The sequence below is a fragment of the Dromiciops gliroides genome, chromosome 2 (genome assembly GCF_019393635.1).
Source record: "Dromiciops gliroides isolate mDroGli1 chromosome 2, mDroGli1.pri, whole genome shotgun sequence".
Classification (NCBI taxonomy): Eukaryota; Metazoa; Chordata; class Mammalia; order Microbiotheria; family Microbiotheriidae; genus Dromiciops; species Dromiciops gliroides.
The window spans coordinates 427,613,531-427,634,608 of NC_057862.1; the positions used below are offsets into that span (position 1 = coordinate 427,613,531).

At 41.5% G+C, this 21,078-nt stretch overlaps 1 protein-coding gene across 1 annotated transcript in view; it reads left to right on the forward strand.

Moving 5' to 3' along the window:
- The first annotated feature begins 707 nt into the window (after nucleotides 1–707).
- Nucleotides 708–21,078, forward strand: part of DBH (dopamine beta-hydroxylase) — a 45,366-nt gene continuing 24,995 nt past the window's right edge. The window contains exons 1-4 of the mRNA XM_043987030.1: nucleotides 708–808; nucleotides 8,522–8,918; nucleotides 15,483–15,629; nucleotides 19,737–19,994. Of these exons, the coding sequence (XP_043842965.1) occupies nucleotides 8,535–8,918; nucleotides 15,483–15,629; nucleotides 19,737–19,994 (789 nt within the window). The 5' untranslated portion in view covers nucleotides 708–808; nucleotides 8,522–8,534. The remainder of the gene's footprint in view (nucleotides 809–8,521; nucleotides 8,919–15,482; nucleotides 15,630–19,736; nucleotides 19,995–21,078) is intronic.

Here is a 21,078-nt window from a genome sequence, read left to right on the forward strand (position 1 = left end):
GCTCTAGAAAAATCTGAGAAGGGAGAGATGACTTTCAGCTAGAGACACTGGTTGAAGTGGACCAGATGGTAGCATCTGATCTGAGCTTCATTGAAGAGAAGGATTTTACAAAATAGAAATGAGAAAGGAATGCATTTCAAGCATGGAGAATGGCCTGTCAGAGTACATGGAAGAAAGAGGTAGCATGTTCGGTCCCGGGAACTGCTGTAATATCCTAACCTACAATACACCAGGGCTCAGCTCAGCACTTGGTTGCTTTCACCCTCCGGATGGTTTTGCAACAGTCCAATAACTAAGTATTGTAGACATAGTCTGGGTCTTGCACTCTGATGGTTATGGGAGCAAAATTAAATATGTAAAAGAGATTGGAGTCAGAGAAGGGATTAAAAAAGAGAAACTAGGAAAGTAAAAGGGACCTGAGACAGCCTATTAAAATATTAAAATTGATTTTAAATGAGTTTCCCCTCCCCCCAAAGTCTCTTGCTTGGTTGAATTGAAAACAGTGTTTGCTTTTAGATATTGCAGCTGCCAGACGGGCCTAGCTCTGCTGCCTTTGAAAGTAATATTCACTGAAATATGGACTCAAATAGGAGAACTGGGCTTTGAGGGCAGGAGAAGGGAAGCTGAGGGAATTGGGGGGCTGCTGGTTTTCCACGGCTGTGCTTCGACGTCAGCAAATGGATATGGCTTTGATCTTGAAAGGTCAAGGGGAGGTTGGTATCAAGAACACAGCTTGGTGAGCATGGCATTTTGGCGTATACTGATGGGTGCTTTGGAAAGACCAGGGGTCCGAATTGGAACCAACAAGGTCAGTAACAGCTACTTAATACTATTATTTAGACCTACAGGTTCAGACCTTGCTCCTTTAAAAATGCAGACACCAAAAACCAGCAAGGAAGTCTAATTATCTCACTATTCTAACATCCTCTAGCTTTTGGGCCACTAGGGTATTCCCCTCCCCTCCTCCATTATATACATTTTAGGATTTGATGCAATTCATTTTTAAAATGCCATTCACTCCTTAGGGCATTCATTCAATAAACATTTATTAAGTACCTAGTTTCAAATCCTGGACAAGCTTTGTCCTATTTCTGGCTGCTGTTTGCAAATAGGTCTGGGTAAGAACCAGTCCCAATCAAGTTGCCAAGTGGGTGACATATATGAAGACAAATAAAAATTTGCTACATTTGGTAAACCTCTCTCTACCTTAGTTTCACCATTTGTAAAATGGGAGTATTGGACTAGATAGCCTGTAAGATCCCTTTCAGGTGTAATTCTAATATTGTATGGTCTTTTTTGAGCACTGTCCTGGGCACTGGAAATGTTACCAGGTTCAACAAACCACTTTCAACACCCCAGTCCCACATGGGGGGGGGGGCTTCCCTCTGTCAATTTCTCTAGAACTTGAAAATCAGCTGAATCATTCTACACATGCCTCCAGCCTCTGGTTACCTGATACTTTCAGGGAGAGAAGGCTGTGTGATGTGTAGTCCAAAAGGGAGCCGGGAGAAAGGCAAACAGAGCTGGGATATCTGCTGAAGCTGATTGTGGCCAAAGTGGGATGAGGGTATAATGCCCTCTCTCCCAGCTCCTCACTTCTCTCATTGCTGAAGAGTTAGACAAAGAAACTGAAAGGCATAAAGGAAGGCTTATAACTGCTGCTGCTAGGCAATGTGCATCTCTTGTTTTCTGGTTGGAGGGAAGTGGGCAGGCACCAGGCCTGATTGGGTAGCTAACAAATTCTTGTGTGTTGTTGGTACACAGCAAATATTATGATTGTGGTTGTGATTGTTAGCCATGAATAACCACGCTGCCATTTTCTCTTTGGGGGGAATAATTGAACAATGCACATTGTTCCCAACAGCATCACTAGCATTCCACATGCATTTTTTAAAAGAGCCCTGGATAAAAGGAAATAAAACATTGAACAAAAGGCAACAACTTTCTCTTATTTAGAACTTTCCCCTTCACTTAGTACTCATTGCAGTCAAATTGGACTGCTGGTACTTGGTGTTCCATTGCTTTGGCACAGGTTGGTCCCCCAAATCTCCCTCACCACATCTGGCATATACTCCCTCCTCACCTCTTCCTCCCTGCATCCCTAGCTTCCTTCAAACCATCAATTGGGTACTATGTCCCATGGGAGGCCTTTCCTCATCCCTCCAATTATTAGCAGTATCTTTCCCTCTTTATTTTTTTTAAATAATTATTTTATTTTCCCTCTTTATTTAAAAAAATGTACTGTCTTTTGTTTTCTATCTAAAGTCATTTCAAGATATAGTCCTCTCTTCCATCTTGAAATAACTTTGCATTTACTTGTCTGTGTATAAATTGTACCCCAATGAAATGTAAGCTCAATGAGGTCGCAAGCTCTTTTTTTCCACTTTGTATCCTCAGCAGCTAGCACAGTGCCCAGAACACAGTAAACACTTATTAAATGTCTATTGACTTGAATTGGAATGAATTAAGCTCCATCAGTGTGTGCTGGAGCTGGCTTCTTAGAAATCAGGAGCCTGATAGTTAAATTTTCAGTGTGAACCTTTACAGCTCAGACATTTCAAATGCTATAAATTGGGCTTAATTTATTGTTTTGTTGGTTGTCTAGACTTCAGGAAGTCATGAAGAAAATGCAGATTAAACTTAAAAGTGTGCTGGGGGTATATTTTTTTCCTGGAGAGTTGATTGTTAAACATTTAATTACACAGTACTCACAAGGCACAGATCAACCAATCAATCAACAAGTGTTTATTAAACATTTACTATGTGTAAGGCACTGTGCTAAGCACAGGGGATACAAAAAAAGCAAAAATACAAAAACATTCCCTGCCAACACTCGGGCACCCCAGAGATTTGTCACAAACACCTTCGCTATTCTCATTTCTTGGTCCGTTGTTAACTTTCTTCAATTAAATTCACATGACAAGGGTCATTGGACTACTTTGATATAACTATCAAAAAATTAAATTGCTGTTTCCCCGAGATTGTACTGTGTGCTGATATATAAGATGAGCCACATCTAGCATTGTATCAGACCAATCCAGGAACAGATAGTGATTTTTACAGGACATTGGCTGGCTAGGTTGTTGTTATTGTTGTTCAGTTGAATCTGACTCTTCATGACCTCATTTGGGTTTTTCTTAGCAAAGATATTGGAGTGGTTTGGAATTTCCTTCTCCAACTTGTTTTACAGATGAGGAACTGAGGCAAACAGGGTTAAATGACTTGCCCAGGGTCAGACAGCTAGTAAGTGTCTTTGGCTATATTTGAACCCAGGCCTTTCTGACTCCAGGCCCAGTACTCTATCCATTGTGCCACCTAGCTGCCCTGCTGGCTAGAAGTTTGACTCCCAGGCTCCACTGTGTACCTGCAGGTGGCAACACCCCACTTCCCTCCCCAAAACTGACCATGTCATTTAAATGGGTGGCTACTGATTTGAAGTTGAATCAGTTGAGAGAATGTTGAATAACTTAGTGCAGTCCATCCCCACAATTGGAGATATGACTTTAAACCCATGCTTTCTACATGGTAGGTTTGTAATGCCATTTATGTGCTTTCAACAATTACCTACTGGATGCTTACCACATGCAATGTACTAGGGGAAAAGATGCCAAAAAAAAAGAAGGCAAATCCCTACCTTCAAAGAGTTTATAGTTTAATAGGGATGCAAAGATGGTACCCAGATAGATGAGTAGATTTGAGGCATGGAAAATACAGATAAGTATTGATTTTGAAGATGTCAGATTAAGAAGGAAGCTCTGAGTTGTGATCATTAACCCACCCCAAAGGCCTATTCAGTTTTAGGGGAAAGTTCAATTGGGGAAACTTGCCTCTGTCCTCACAAGGGATCCAATGACTCACTACCACAGAAGGGAGAGAACTGCAAAATTAGATGTTGTCTAATTTTGAGACTAGTAATTTTGTCACAACATAAAGTAATTTCAAGAGGGGGAAGGAAAGTCTATCCAGAAATGACTTTTAATGTAAAAAGCACAAAAGACATTAATAAAACCTATTTTTAAACAAGAGAGAGAGAGAATGTTAACAACCAGGGAGATCAGAAAAGACTTCACATGGGAGGTGACGCCCAAGCTTTCCTTTGAAGGAAGCTAAGGGTCCTAGGAAGCAACAGTGAAGAGAAAATGAATTCCAGGTATGGGGAACCCATTTGTGTAAAAGATTCTATCTAACTTTTGTAGTTCTCTCCCATCCTTCTCTAGTCATGAGCTATAAAACCCAGAATAAAAACAGAGACCTTAGAGTCCAACCTATTTATGTTAGAGTAGTCAAAGAAACTGACACCCCAGGGAATTTAAGTGATTTATTTGTCCAAGGTTACATAAGTGGTAAATATCAAGGATGATATTTGAACCTGGGTCCTTTAGACTCTAGAATTCATGTTCTTTCCACTGTACCACAGAGACTGTTCTTTTGCTTAAATTGAATAGGTCTTTGGGCCCTTGGAAATGCCTACATTTCCCCCAAGCTTCATGATCACACAGAAGACACAATTGTTCTATTTTCTTAGAAATAGACTTCAAGGCAAAAGCAATTCCCCAGTACCACTTGCTCAGAGCCAGTTCTCTCCCCTAGGGGGCTTGTCAAGTCAATCCATGACTGTGCAACAGTCCGTGAAATTAACATTTTTTTATTTCTTTAAAGACAAACTCCGTGAGTCTAGACTAACTTGGCCCTCTGTAATCACTGATGTTTGATGTCATCTCAGGAGAGGTGACAGGGGAAGAGATTTGCAGAAGGCATGGATTGCCGTGCCAAAGATTGAGTCTTAGATGGTTGTGACTCAACTTTCTCATAGTCAGAGATTCTTGACCATTTTTGGATCCCTTTGACATTCTGGTGAAACCCAATATTTTTAAGTGCATAAAACAAAATACAAAAGAAATCAATTATACTGAAAAATAGTAATAATTAAAAAAAATAAAACAAATTCATGGATCCCAGGTTAAGAACCCTTGTGAACCAAAGAATGACGAAGTGAGATTCAGTGAAAAATTAGTGCATAAGTTCTTGCTCAGTCATGTCCAACTCTTTGTGACCCCTATTTAGGTCTTCTTGTCAAAGATACTGAAATGGTTTGCCATTTCCTTCTCCAGCTCATTTTACAGATGAGAAAACTGAGACAAACAGGGTAACATGACTTTCTCAGGGTCATATAGCTACTAAGTGTCTGAGGCCAGATTTTAACTCAGGAAGATGAGTCTTCCTGACTCCAGGCCTCAGAGCTCTAATCACAGTACCACCTAGCTGCTTCCCCATAAGTACTTATTGTGTTCAATTATCCTCCCTCACAAATCCACATTTTTCTACCTTTGTACCTTTGCTCCCACTATTCTCTAGTCTACAAGGTTCTCCTTGCCTATTTTTAGTGCCCTGACCAAGCCCGTCCTGTTCTCCAACACCTTCTCCCCCATGTGTAATTATCTTTATTATCTCAACTCACATAACACTTTAGTTCTAATGCTCCTTAATGCACTTCTTGTTGGATATGTACTGCAGTTTTCCCTGTTTATGTCTCATCTTTTTCTCTGGCTGTGAACTCCATGCTGGCAGGGACTCTGTCTTATCTAAATTTTGTATCTTCCCTAGGGCCTAGCACAGTGTGTTCTATGTACAGTGGGTACTTAATAAATATGATTCTATTGTTGGTATTTGTAGTCTTGGCCCTCCCACCAGATACTGAGGGGGAGAGAGAATCAATATGAAACAGAGTGTCATGAAACTACTTGGAAGTGACCCTGGAGATGACTTGGCTCAGGCTATATTTTGCATGTGGTCTCTGCTCTTGAGATGTTTACAACTGAAAGGGAGGAGACAAGACTAACCTATACAAAGATGGCTCAAAAAGCAAATCAGTGTATCCCAGCAGCTATGTGAATACAACAACAGCATCCCTGGAGGAGCAAAACACCTCAAACCCAACAGTGTTTTGAATTTCACTAGATAGACATGTATTAATGAATAGTTAGCATTTAGAGAGTACTTTAAGGTTTGCAAGGGTCTCTTTATATCTGTTGATCATCACATCCCTGGGAGGTAGGTACTATTATTATTCCCATTTTACAAATGAGGAAACTTGAGGCTGAGAGAGGTTAAGTTACTTACTCAGCGTCACACAGCTAAGTGTCTGGTGGCAGGCTTTGAACTCAGGTCTGCCTGACTTAAAAGTCTGGCCCCCTACCCTTTGACCATTTCCCCACTTGTCTCCTCAATAAATATTTTGCTTTGTTTGGAACACTGTTTTCAGTGCTGGGGTTGCAAAGACAAAATGGAAAATAGTTTGTTTCTGTCCTCAAGGAACTTATATCCTATTGGGAGAAGCAACACATAGAAGTGGAGAATTGATAGAAAATCTATACTGAGCAAATAGAATAGTTGGGGTGGGGTATGGAAGTACTAACAACAGGAGGGATAAGGAAAGGTCTCTAAAAATTATTTGTTTAATTCTAAATTTAAAAAACACCAAAATTCCCCAACATTTCCATGTAAAAAGTAAAACAGAAAAAGTAGATTTTGTGAGACCATGACTCTCTATTACAGATAGCTTATTTCAAAACAAAACTGTGTGACCCTAGGCAAGTCACTTAACCCCAATTGCCTCAACAAAAAAAAAGTCAAAACAAAAGATTATGTAATAAGACCAACATATTACTTTCTTTTTTTAACATATTACTTTCGAAGCTGCCTTGATTGTCTATATTACCTTCTGAATATCCCCTGTCCTTTTCTAGGCATTTGAAAATTTGCTTCAATGATCTTCTTTTATTTCTCTCTTTTTTTGACAACACTATCACTTGCTCTCCTCTCTGTCCTCTCAAACAAAAAAGAAACATAATCCTTTTACCAAATAAACACAGTCAAGCAGAACAAATTCCCACATTGGACCATGTTCAAAAATATCTTTCATTCTTCACTGTGAAACCATCACCTTTTGGTCAAGAAGTGGGTGGCAAGCTTCCTTATAAGTCTGCTGGAATCATAGTTGTCCTCAGCCCCGAGCAAAGAAAGGCCTTTTGAAAGCTGACAAGATCACCAGGAGAGAAGAGAGAGACAGAATCCCAAATTCAAGGTGTTCAACATAAGGATTGTAACAAGCTGAGGAGGATGGAGGATTCTGGATGGGAAAGTGATGGGAGGGAGGAGCTCCACACTGTAGGATTTCAGAGGGGAGAGAGATTAGTGAGAACTGGAGGAGTCAAGGAGACTTCATGAAGGAGACAGGATTTTGTAGGTAGATTTGGGGCAGGCAAAGGGAACAAGTGACATTTCAGGGGTAAGGTGTGAAGGGAATTAGTACTGGGTGCAGATAGGATATTGTGAGATAGTCTGAGTAGGAGGGAAGCTGAGTTGTGAGAACTGCCAATGTCTGACATCAGCTACTTAGGAAGGTTCATACATTTTGAGCTGGAAAAGATGTTAAAGACCAGCTATAGCATTTTACATCTTTTATTTGATGCTCACAACATCCCTGTATGTTGGTGCTACTATTATGCCCATTTTAAAGTTGAGGAAACAGAGGAAAGGCATTAAGTGACTTGCCCAAGGTCACATGGCTAGTGTATGAGGCAAGAGTTAAACCCAAACCTTCCTTCTCTGAGCCCAGTGTCTATGACACCATGTTACCTCCCATCTAATTTAACCCCTCATTTTACAAGTGAGGAAACTGAGGCCAAGAGAAGTTACTTTCCCAAGATCACGCAAGCAGGAAGTGGCAGAGCTAAGATTTGAACTCCATCTCTTTGACTCTTCCTTCAGTATGCTTCCCAGTATACTAGAATTGCCTTAACAAGATGTGAATTTGTGCTTGGAAGATCAGGCCTTAGAAAGCTTTGCCTCAGGGAGCCCAAACCCTTCCTGAGACTAGCTAATGAAGAAATAGAGGGAGCAGATTTTGAAGGCCTCAAGATACCGAGGTTTAGAAGCAATAGAGTACAGGACCTAATAATTAGGGTATTCGAAGTTCAGTGTGTCCACATCTGGAGCATAATGGAGCCTTAAAGGAAATAGGAAAGATAATAATCAGGAAGAGTGTCTGTCATCTAAAAACCAAAGAGCACAGCCCCACCCAACTCTTTACTAGGTCCTGAGTTATGGAGAGCTTAGCTTGAAGACCAAAGGACGGAGTGAAGAAGAGAGGGTTGGACAGAAAACACTTATACATGGAGACAAAGAGACAGAGACATAGAGATGGAGAGAGATAATCCAGAATTAGGGTGTCAGGGGTAAAGTTATATACAACTCAGACTTCAAAAGAAGCCCAGTTTGAGGGTAAGTAAGCAGTTTCCTGGTCTAGCCATTCAAGGATATTTAAGAGAGAATGAAATCAATTCAGTCTAGTTTAATTCCCTCTGATGATGTCCATGCACCATTATAGTCAATTAAAGAGGGGTAGAGAATGAAAAGCGTTTAGCCTGGGGCAAAGTAATGGGGGGGGGTCACCATGACAATTAAATTTCCCAGAAGGCAAATGTAATTAGGAGCCCCGTCTCCCCTGTCCCCCTCATAGGACTAAGGCATAAATGACCACCGAGAGCCAGAATTTGTGCACAAGAGTCATGCAAAGCCGGGGCAGCCGCCACAGAGGAGCTTGGTGTCCCAGCCTCCAACTCCGTGAGGTGGCATCCATGTACTGTACCATGGTGGCCATCTTCTTCATCATCCTGGTGGCAGCTTTGCAGGGCACAGCTCCCCGAGAAAGCCACTTCCCTTACAAGGTCCCCCTGGACCCCAAGGGCATCTTGGAGTTATCCTGGAATATCAGCTACACAGAAGAGGTCATTTACTTCCAACTTCTAATCAAGGAGCTAAAATACGGGGTGATTTTTGGGATGTCTGACCGGGGAGAGTTTGACAATGCTGATCTGGTCATGCTCTGGAGCGACGGAGACAATTGCTACTTTGGGGTAAGTCTGGTCTTTCTCTGCTTTTCCCCTTTCTGGTCCCCAGGGATCCATTCCTTCCTCCTTTTAGTCTCCCCTTGATTGTCATATAATTGTACTAAGAGCAATAGAATTATTTACTCACGCCCTTCTTTTAGCTTCTAAAGTTGGTCTGGTGAGAAAGTTCATTTTCTCTTTGCTCTGACAGTAGCTATTTTTACAGACTTTGGCTCATCAGCAGAACAGTGATGGAGAAACAAATGAGAAGCACACACACCTAACATATTACTGTTAATTCATGGGCAACCCATGCATATTCAATCTAATACATGAACACAAATGGGTGGCATAGAAATTATGATTCCCATTTTACAGATAAGGAAACTAAGTCCCCAGGAGTCAAAGTGACTTGTCCAGTGGTGGTCCAACAGTGCCATAGGAGAGTCAGCTGAAGGAGATGTTTAGCTTGGAAAATAGGAAATGTAGGATGGAGGAACAGCTGCGAAAGATGTCCTCAAGTATGTGAAGGGATGCTGTATAGAAAGGATTAGACTTGTCGGTTTGGCCCCAGAGGGCAGAAATAGGTGGAAGCTGCTGAGGCAGATTTCCTCTAGATAGAAAGAAAAGCATTCGGAGCGTAAGAAGTGTCCAAAAGTGAAATGGGCTGCTTTGGAAGGGAATGGGTTCCCTTTCACTATAGGTCTTCAAGTATAGGCTGAATGCCCCTTTGCTGGGTATGTTGTAGTGGTATTCCTTTGTCAGGTATGAGTTTGATGAGGGAAACTCTGAGTTTCCTTCTGTTGCTAAAATTCTTTCAAAACATGCAACATAAAGCACCCCAAACTCAACAAATACATGCGTACAGACACACATGATGAACGATACACCCTAAACCCAACACAGATAAATGATCTGTAATATACCCAAAGGAGCCCGTGTACACCCAATACAAAGTATATCCCAACTTTGACACACACAAATACAAACAGTTCAGATACATCAAATCCATAAATATACACATACATATATGTATATATAATATACACATGCATGAGTGCACACACACACACACACACACACACACACACACACACACACACTTGGAGTCAGAAAGACTTGAGTCCAAATCCTGTTTCAGTTCAGAGACTGTGATCCTGGGCAAGACCCTCACCCTTCTTAGCTTCGGTTTCCCCAATTGCAAAATGGAGATAATGATAGCACTTACCTACCTGATTTGTTGTGAGAATTAAATGACACAACAGATGTAAAGCACTTTATAAACCTTCAACTATTGTGTGAGAGCTCTCTATTATCATTGTTGTTCCTCAGTTGTGTCTGACTCTTCATTACCCCATAGGCCAACTGTCTGTGGGGTTTTCTTGGCAAAGAGTTATTTGCCATTTCCTTCACCAGTTTTATGTAGGCAGGAGTTAAGTGACTTGCCCAGGGTGAAACAGCTAGTAAGTGTCTGAAGTCAGATTTGAACACTGGTTTTTCTGACTCCAGGTTCAGCATTCTATCTGTTGCATCATCTAGCCCATCTCGCTGCCCCAGTTTTTCTCTCTCTCTCTCTCTCTCTCTCTCTCTCTCTCTCTCTCTCTCTCTCTCTCTCTCTCTCTCACACACACACACACACACACACACACACACACACACACACACACACACACACACACACACACACACTTTCCAAACTCAACAAGGGTATATATTGTGTGCACTATGTATTGAGATATACAATGTGTACATTGAAATATGCATCTCAGAAACAACTGAGGCTTTTAGATCATCCATACTCTTTTCATTTATATGCCAACAAGGGGCATGGACAGTCCTAGATCAAGAATATTTGAAAGTCACCCAACCTTAAGAAGAGAATAGTACAGAAATTCTCTTCTGGGTGAGCCATTCCTTCAACAAGTCTGACCAAAGTCCCAGGATGCTTACACAGGTCACCTGCCCTATTTAACTAGTCCTTGTGGCTTCATTTAAATGTTTCTTGCCACCTACCAGGCAAGTGAATAAAGAAAAATAGTGGCTTTCGTTGTTTTTAAAGCCATCTCTTTCCATGAAAACAGACAGGGGAATTTTAAAACAAACCAAAGACAACTTTCCTTAGGAGTGATCTTGTTTATTCCACAAATTAAAAATAAGATAATTTTTTAAAAGGAGTGAGCTGAGGATAACTTTGGCATTGGCCACATTTCTAATGACTATTTGGAAGGGGAGGTTTGAAACTTTGGGTCAGAGCAGGACAGGGCAGGGTGGGGCGAGGCAGCTGTGAAGAGTGGCCACGTGGCTGATTCAGGTGGAAACTGATGCTCCTTGCCCTGCCCCCTCCCAAAGCGGCAGGAACCCTGACTGCCCCACTGCCTGATGCTCTTTCAAATGGCTGTGGGGATGTGACAGAACTATGACAAGATTACTGTTTCCTTCCTGGCAAGCTTTGCTTCTGCTTGTCTCTTTCTGCTACTGTTAAAGGAGACAAATCCACTTAACCTTTCTGCACACTCCAAGATTAATTTGCACAACAATTTCCTATTAAAACAAATGTCAGGCCTTTTATTTCCTCCTTTAACAATAAATTCAGCAGAGGCATTCTAGATTGTTTCAGCCAAAATCTCAAAAGTGTTTTGGTTTTTTTTGCCTTTATTTAAAGTTAATCCTTTTGCATCTCCGCAACATATCTTTGTGAATTTTTTTTTGGGGGGGGGAAAGGTTTGTTTTTCTCTTTAAAAACAAGTAAATATATTTTGGCACCTGGGTGTGTGATTTAAAAGCAAAACTGAAAGACTGTGCCTGGGTTATTCCTAGATGGGCTTGGTTTCCTCTGAAAGTAAAGGGCTCTGGTTTCTGGAATGGGACCTTTATGTTCCTCTTTGCCTGCAGATGAAAGGAACTGCCAATACACTGATGGGGGCCTTGGCTCAATGTTCATGCTCCAACTAGAGATGCATGGAAAGTGGTCCCTGGCATTACTCTGAATGAATATTAGAAATCACTGGAAAAATGAAATTGCTACTGAGCACAGTACTTAGGCATGCACTAAGAGCAGAAACAGCATTTTAATTTCCGAAGTAAACAAAACAGGAATCCTCCTGAGAAAAGCTCCCTGATATGAGCCTGTATAATTCTGTTCCTAAAGCCAGAGGCAGACTTCAGCAGGAACAGCAATCCCTCATATTTCCCTGGCACCTTATTTACATCTCTTTCCCATCTTCTCCCATTCCCCTGCACAAATTCTAGCTTCTGTCTGCACTGCACTACCTTCCATTTCTCCTTCTCCGGCTCTCTCTCATTTCTTTGTCTTTGCTTACTTCATCCCCTTGTGCTGAAATCCCACTTCCAACTCTATAAGCCAAAGTGCCTACCTTCCTTCTCTCAAGGTCTAAATAACCAAGTTGCCATCTCCTCTATGAAGGCTTCCCTTCTGAGTTGCTGCTGCCTTTGACTCCCTACCCCAGGTAAAGGTGGTGTCCTTGCATTTCAAATTTCTCATAGTCCTTTGCCCCTCCCCATTCCTTCCCCACCTAAATCCAAACAGATTGTGAGCTTCTTGGAAGAGGTGTGTCAGACCTAGCTTTGTAGCTCCTGCATAGGGGCCACTAGGTGGCACAGTGGATAGAGCAGCAGATCTGGAGTCAGGAAGACCTGAGTTCAAATCTAGTCTCACACACTTACTAGCTGTGTGGCCCTGGGCAAGTCACTTAACCCTGTTTGCCTTAAGTTTCCTCATCTGTAAAATGAGATGGAGAAGGAAATGGCAAACCACTTCAGTAACTTTGCCAAGAAAACCCCAAACAGGGTCATGGAGAATCAGACATGACTGAAACCACTGAGCAACAACAACAATAAAAATCTGCATGCTGCCTTGCACATAGTAGGATCATTAATTGTAAGCTGAAAGGACCCTCGAAGTATACTTTTTGTACCTTGGCTCAACTAGATGGTCTCTAAGGACCCTTCCAACTCTCAAATTCTGTTCATCTCCAATCCCATTCTGGCCCAACCCTCTTGTTTTACATAGGAGGAAAGTGAAGCCCAGGGAGATTAAGTGTTTTGCTGAAGGTCACAGGGGTAGTAAGGGTAAGTGGTAGGCTTTGAACCCCCTGATTCCAGAGTCATGTACCATCCTTGTAATGGTCAGTTTAATTGCATTGAGATAAAATGAAGCTCACAAAGAAAGACTCTCTAATGATGGAGTGCCAGGCACTGACAGGAGCTAGGGAGATATATTTAGGTGATGAAAGTTTTCAGGTCCCCCTCAAATAACATCATATAGGCAATCCTCTAATAATAAGAGGAATGGGGACTTGGGATTCATTGTTATGGAGAATTCCCAGAGGAGGAAACTCCTTCTGTGAATGCAGGTCAGTTCTGTCTCTGCAGTTTATGATCCTAAGAGAGCTGCCTACAACAGAGGTGTCAAACGTGCTGTCCTCCAGAGTGCAGCTTGAGTCAGATTAAGATGCTACTGGGAAATAGTGAGCAAAATAAATAAAAATATGATGAAACTTAGACAATACTATGTGGTTTTCTAAATCAATATGTAACCCTCAGGGATTCTTATGTACTATTCCATCACCTCCATTTCTATTTGGTGCCACTGGCCTAGAGCACTGAGGGATCATATGACTTGTTCACAGTCACACAGCCAGTACATGTCAGGGGCAGAGCTTGAAGCTGGGTTTTCCGGCTTCTGAGGTCGTCTCTTTATCTACTATGTCAAGCTGTCTTTCAATAATAACAACATATATATAATGTAGTAACATGTGTTACATGTATATATCATACTAATAGTATAACATCACATAACATAGATTTATTATTTAGTCATTTTCAGTCATGTTCAACTCTTCATGACCCTGTTTGAGGTTTTCTTGGCAGAGATACTGTAGTGGTTGCCATTTCCTTCTCCAGCTCATTGTACAGACGAAGAAAACTGAGGCAGACAGGGTTAGGTGACTTGCCCAGGGTCACACAGATAGTGTCTCAGTCTGGATTTGAACTCAGGTCCTCCTGACTCTAAGCCCAATGCTCTACCCACTGATCCACCCAGCTGCCTAATAACATTTATCTCACATGACATAGTAGAAAGAAAACTGGCTTTGGAGGTAGAAAGACCTGGGTTCAAGCTCTGCCCTTGACATGTATTGCCTGTGTGACCCTAGATATGTCATATGATTTCTCTGTGCTCTAGGTCACTGGTGTCATTATACATAAAAATGTATGTGTGTATTTGTATATACATATACAAACATTTAAAGAATAAAAGAAGAAAATAAAATAAAAGAGGAAAAAAAGAATCTTTAGAAATTTTAGCTAAAAAAATCTAAAATGCTTTTGCTGAATTTATTGTTAAAGGAGGAAATAAAAGGCCTGGGTCTGAAATTTGTTTCAAAATGAAATTTTAGTGCAAATTAATCTTATAGTACATTCATATACACACATGTATAGATGTATGTATATATACAAACACAAATCTATATATGTATGTGTATGCATATACATATATAAATATATCATATATAATTATATATAATTGTGTGTATGCATATGTATATAAATGCACACAAACATATACATCCATATATACATATGTGTGTATACACACATACATACATACACACACATACACATATATATATAATTCCCAAAGTCTTAGTACAGTTTAGCCTTTAAAAAGCTTGAAACTGCACTAAGACCTTTGTGAAGTACTTCACATACATCATCTCATTTGAGACCCATAACAATAACCATTTGAGGTAGATACTACAATTCCTATTTTAGAGATGAGAGGACTGATGTTCAGAATGGTTAAGTGACTTTTCTATGGCCACAAAGCAGGGTTGAGAATGAATCAGAGGTTTTCTCAGCTTCAGATCCCAACTTCTGTCCACTACAACATGTGGCCTTGCTGAGGATGCTGGGGTGAAAAAGGCATGAACCTGCTTCTGTCACAAACTCCCTCAGTGAGACATTAGACTGACAAATCACTTCTTTTCTCTGGGTCTCAGTTTCTTCATCTGCAAAATGGATGAATTGTATCTGATGACATCTAAGACCTCCCTTAGTAAGCAAATACTTACTAGCTGTTTTACCCTTGGCAAGTCACTTAACCCACTTTGCCTCAGTTCTTCATCTGTAAAATGAGCTAGAAAAGGAAATGGCAAGACACTCCAGTATCTCTGCCAAGAAAACCCCAAATGGGGTCACAAAGAGTTGGACACGACTGAAACGATTGAACAACAACAAAAAAAGTGCTTTAAGCAGTAAAATGCTCTGACTCTATGCTTGTGAGGCCTTCTAGAATAATAATCACAACAGCCCTTGAAAGTTTGTACTCTATCAAATATTGTCTCATTTGGTCTTGATGACAATCCTGGGAGGTAGGTGCTGTTAACATCCCCATATTTAGTTCAGGGAGGTTAAGAGTCTTCTTCAGGCTCACACAGCTAACAAGTGTCTGAGGGTAGACTTGAACCTAGGTCTTCCTGACTCCAGGCCTAGCACTCTATCCACTGCACCATCCAGCTGCCTCTTATTTTCAAGGTGCTCTCTGTTTTCTGACTGTGTTTCTCTTGGCAGGATGCATGGAGTGATGCCAAGGGGCAGATCCATCTTGATTCCCAACAGGATTACCAGCTTTTGAAAGCTCAGAAGACTTTAGGAGGACTCTTCCTTCTTTTTAAGAGGCCCTTCAGCACCTGTGACCCTAGAGATTATCTCATTGAGGTGAGCTAAGGCCTTTCTCTGCAGAGGAAAGATATGGTTGGGGATGAAAATCTGAGCCTCAGCTTATACTTTTAGCCCTGCTTCAGAATGATGATTAGGCCTGGCTGCTTATTCAAAGTATTGCTGCCAATTGAGTTTTCATAGGCTCTCTTCTTGGGCAGGGGAGAAGTTGACTGCAGATTTGAGGAAACCTCCTGCAGAACCTCTGGTAGGAAGACGACAGCAGCTGGGAATGGTTGAGAGATGACCCAGCCAGAGCTCCTCAATTTAAGAGGGTTGGAGGGCATTTTCTTGGAAAAAGCATTGACTCATGGGATTGGTCATTGTGTCCTGGCAGAGACTGAAGGCCTTTTAAACCATGCCCATGTAATTCCTATTGCTCCCAGGGAAAGGTTCTAGCGCCTTTGTTTGGTTTTCAAGTCCTTCCCCAATGAGTTGGGTTTCATTCTCCTGCTCTCTGGATGTTCTGTTCCCCAATCAAACAGTCCTGCATTCTGCCCCCCTGAACACCACCTGAACTCTCTCAACTCCATGCAGGCTGAGCACATGCCTGGAATGCCCTCTCTCCTCCTATTTAACTGCCGAATGTCCATCCTTTAAAGCTCATTTCCAATATTGCCTCCCCCACAAAGCCTTTCCTCAATACCTGAGTTGATAATGGCCTTCTTCTGAACCCCACATAGTACTCTGCACTCCTCTCCTCCACTTATCAGGTAATATTGGTTATTGCAATCCTCTGAGTTTCTGTCTTAGCTCCGTACTAGACTATAGGTTTCATGAGGCCAGGGATCTTGTCTTATCTGAACTTCATATTTAATCTAATGTCCTGTCCAGTGTTTGGCACCCAGTGCAGGCTTAACAAATGTTCATTGAATGAATTCATGTAATCACTAAATAGTTTCTCTCCTTTGTCTCATTCTGTTCTCCCCATTCCCCTCAGTTATAGAGGAGGAACATACCCTATTTTGTTTTCAGAGGATATTAGGGTCATAGATTTAGAGCTGGAAGGGACTTCAGAGGTCAACCAATACAACCTTCTCATTTTGCGGGTGTGGAAACTGAGGCCCTGAGAGGTGAAGTGACTTGGCCAAAGATACCCAGTAAGTGACAGGGGCAGAATTTGAACCCAGGTCTTTTGGCTCCAAGTCTAGTACTTTTCCCACTATACCATAATTTAATTCAACATTATTGAGCACCATCTCTGATACTCATAGTAGGAAGTGATCTTTCCCTTCCTTCCCTTGCCTTGCCTTCCCTTGTTTTTTCTGTACTTGTTACCCTTTTAAACTCTGTTCTATCCCACCCATCCCATCCCATTCTATGTAATATTATTATATTCTATACTGTAGGCAGTCGTCTAGTGGGAAGAGTGTTACAGACTTGGAATCAAGAATTCAATTGAATTCATTTCAGTAAGCACTTATTAAGTGCCTGCATTATGCCAGGGCAAGAGACATAAAGACAAAAACAAAGTATTTTCTGACCTTAAAGAGCTTAAGGATTCTACTGAGGAGAACAACATAAACACAGATAATTAAATACAAAATATATAAGAAGTAAATTTGAAGCAGTGATGGGGGAGAGAAAGAGTTGGGTTCAAATCCTGACTCTGCCATTTATCAGCTATATGACATCTATGTAACTCAAACAACACCTTAGGACTTAGCCTCTAGATCACTGGCAAGCTGCAATCTGTATTTCAGAAGGAGATCCTGACAATGATCGATGAATCAATAAATCTGTAGTAAGCACCTATTTGTGTGCCAGGCATTGTGTGAGGTGCTGGGGACATAAGTACAAATCATGAGACAATCCCCACTCAAAATCAGCTCATATTCTCCTGATGATGAAATCAGTAATCCTTCGGATGTTCCATACTGCATTCTAACCCTTGCATGTGTATTTTTCTTATGCTTCTGGGTACACTGAAAGAGTCTTGCAGACAAGGCTTGTATTAGTTACTTTCATAAATCCTCCAGTGCCCAGAAAAGGCTTTGCACAGAACAGGTGTTGAGTAAGTGGTTGTTGAATAAATGAAGGAGCACCTACTATGTATAAGGGTCCGTGACAGGGGCACAGAAAGAAATAAAGCATGGCCCCTTATTTCAAGGACCTTGTAGTGTGATAGGGGAGGTAAAGAATGTGCCTGAAATGACTAGGATATGAAGCAGTATATGATAAGTATGTAGGAGAAGTGAGAACAAAATGCCACAGAAGCTCAGAGGAAGGAGATATCATTTCCAACTAGTGAGGGATCATGTAGGGGAGCATGGACACTTCATGGAAAAGGAAACCTTTGAACCAGCATTTGAAGGGTAGGTGGGATTTGAACAGTTGGAGACTGACTGGGTGGGGAGGGAGGGCATTCTCATTACAGGAAATGGTATTAGCTAAGCCACTTGTTCAGTTGTGTCTGACTCTTCATGACCCCATTTGGGGTTTTCTTGGAAAAGATACTAGAGTGATTTGCCATTTCCTTTTCCAGATGAGGAAACGGAGGCAAACAAGGTTAAGTGACTTGCCCAGGGTCACACAACTAATAAGCGTCTGAGACCAGATTTGAACTCAGGAAGATGAGTTTTTCTGACTCTAGGCCCAGGGCTCTAGTCACTGCACCACCGGGCTGCCTGCAGCTAAGCCATAGTGGTAGACAAAAGGTAGCATGAGTTCAGGGAACTGAGTATTCCACTTTTCTTGGAGACTAAGGTATGTGAAAGGGAATAAGGGGAGATAAAGTAGGCACATATACAGAATTTACTGAAATATATTGATGTAATTTCTAAGCAGTGTCTTAAATGTAATAACCCTGCTTTTAATATACTCAGCAAAATGATAAAAATTGATCTTCAATTCTTAGTCTTGCTGAGGGTCAGTGTCTGTCTCTCTCCCCACCTCTCCATCTTTGCCCTTCTGTCTCGCTCTTTTCCATCCCACCGGAGGAGCACGGATAATTTCACAAAGGTAGCAAAGGCAGGAAGTTGAAGATTTAAAACATGCTCATAGGTGCATCAGTCTAGAGCTGAAAGAAAACTCAGAATTCATTTAATCCAACCCCCTCCTCTTAGAGAAGAGGAAACCAAGGCACGGGTCAGGTGGGGGGTGTTAATGACTTGTCCAGAGTCATATAAGTAGTGAGCATCAGAGGTACAATTTGAACCCAGACCCTGGGATTCCAGAGCCAATTATCTTTCCAATGTACTTATAGTTCAATGAAATATTTATTGCATTTTTACTACATGCTTTAAGACCCAGACACATGAGAAAATGAAGAGACCCAGTTAGTTACTGCCCTTTTGGGGATAATAGCTCACTCTGGGACCTATTCCCATTCCCTATCTGGTTCTTTGTTTCCTATAATATAACATGAGAAGGGTCTGATTAAGTGATGTGTAAGACCTCATCTATTTCATTCAATTAGATAATATAGTTGGGAAGATAAGATTTACTCACATAAAACAATTAGAGGCCAGCACCAAGAAAAACTATACTGCATATTTGTCATAGACAGTAAGTGCTGGAATAAGGGATGTTACCCCAGGTCTTGGCCATGTCAGATCATTCAGATTGACATCTGCTTCTTTAGAAAGCCAGGAACCATGAGTGTTACAAGTAGGTCATGCTCAGAGTCATGAGATAGTTGTGGGATAGGGAGGACAGTAAATATGATCCAGTCACCCAGGTAGACAGAATAGCCAACCAAAGTCAGATGGGTCAGTCAGTTAATAAACATTTATTAAGTACCTACTATGTGCCAGGTTCTGTGTCAAGTGGTGGGAATATAAATACAAAAAAAAATCTTTGCCCTCAAGGATTTTACAATCTAATACAACTCACAAAAGGAAGCTGAAAAGGGACGGGAATTGGGGAGGAAGAAGAAAGAGGAATGGGACATGATGAAGACTTCTGGAGGAACGCAGTGGGGCAAGAAATGAAGGGATGGCTGGTCTGAGTGCCTTGCTCAAATGGCGGTTCTGGGAGAACCTCTCCATTCTCACATCAGAGGGAAGGATCCCAAGGGCAGGGTACTGATAAAGTGTGAGTTCCAGGGCTGAAATGATGAGCATATCTCTGTATCTGTGACCCTGGCATTCTGTGTTTCCATGGCAGGATGGAACCGTACACTTGGTGTATGGGTTTCTTGATAAGCCGTCCCCTTCTCTGGAGGCCATCAACACATCTGCCATTCAGAAGGGGCTTCAACGAGTACAACTTCTGAAGCCTAACATCTCCATCCCTGAAATGCCTCCTGATCTGAATACCATGGAAATCAGAGCCCCAGATGTCATAATTCCCAACCGAGAAACAACCTACTGGTGCTACATAACAGAACTCCCAGACCACTTTTCTCGGCATCATATTGTGATGGTAAGGAAGGGAAGGGGTGCAATGCCCTCAGCAATTGTCCATGGGTCTCCAAGACAGGTATCCAGGGTCTTTGCCCTGGATCTGAACCTCCCCCCTCCATCCAACTCCATGATCTAGTAAAGGAAAATAAACAAGTGATCTTGTCTCCCTAGACCTTATCTATAAAATGGGAAGAACAACTCATCCTTGCTTTGCTATTTCTCTTGCTGTACATCGCAAGAATATGGTTATAGCCATTCGAAGCCCATCTACACAGAAAACCAAGTTTTTTAAAACAAAGAGCAGCTTAGAGTGGATTGGATTTTCAGTGGTATAGTCAGGCAGTCAATAATCATTTATCATATGCCTAGTATGTGCCAGGCAGTGTGTTAACGCTGGGGATACAAAGAAAGGCAAAAGACAGTCCTTGTCCTCAAGAAGCTTACAGTCTAGGGGCAGCTAGGTGGTGCAGTGGATAGAGCACTGGCCCTAAAATCAGGAGTACCTGAGTTCAAATCTGGCCTCAGACACTTAACACTTACTAGCTGTGTGACCTTGGGCAAGTCACTTAACCCCAACTGCCTCACTAAAAAAAAAAAGCAAAAAAAAAAAAAAGAAGCTTACAGTCTAATGGGGGAGACAACATGCAAATATGTATCTTCAAACAGGTTATATAAGGACGAATCATACAAGATATATACATACATATACATATATACACATACACATACACATATACATACACATACACATACACATATACATACACACAAATAACTGTATAAAAACAAACTATAGCCAGGATAATCAAGAAGAGGGAAGACATTAAAATCAAGGGGAATCAGGAAAGGCTTGTCATAGAAGATGAGATCTTAGCATAGAGTGTGATAACCTAGAGCTGGGTAATAAACTAAGAGATTTTTTGACTGAAATGTCCTGAGTAATCAGTCCTGGGACCTGACCCCTAGAGCTAGAGGATGCTCTGATCAAACTGGATGACATAGTTCTGCCTGTAGACACACCTACAACAATCCCTTGGGTAGAAGAAGAAGATTCCCTACTCATTCTCTCACCCCCTATGCAAGAAGGTCAGAGTTCACCTTTG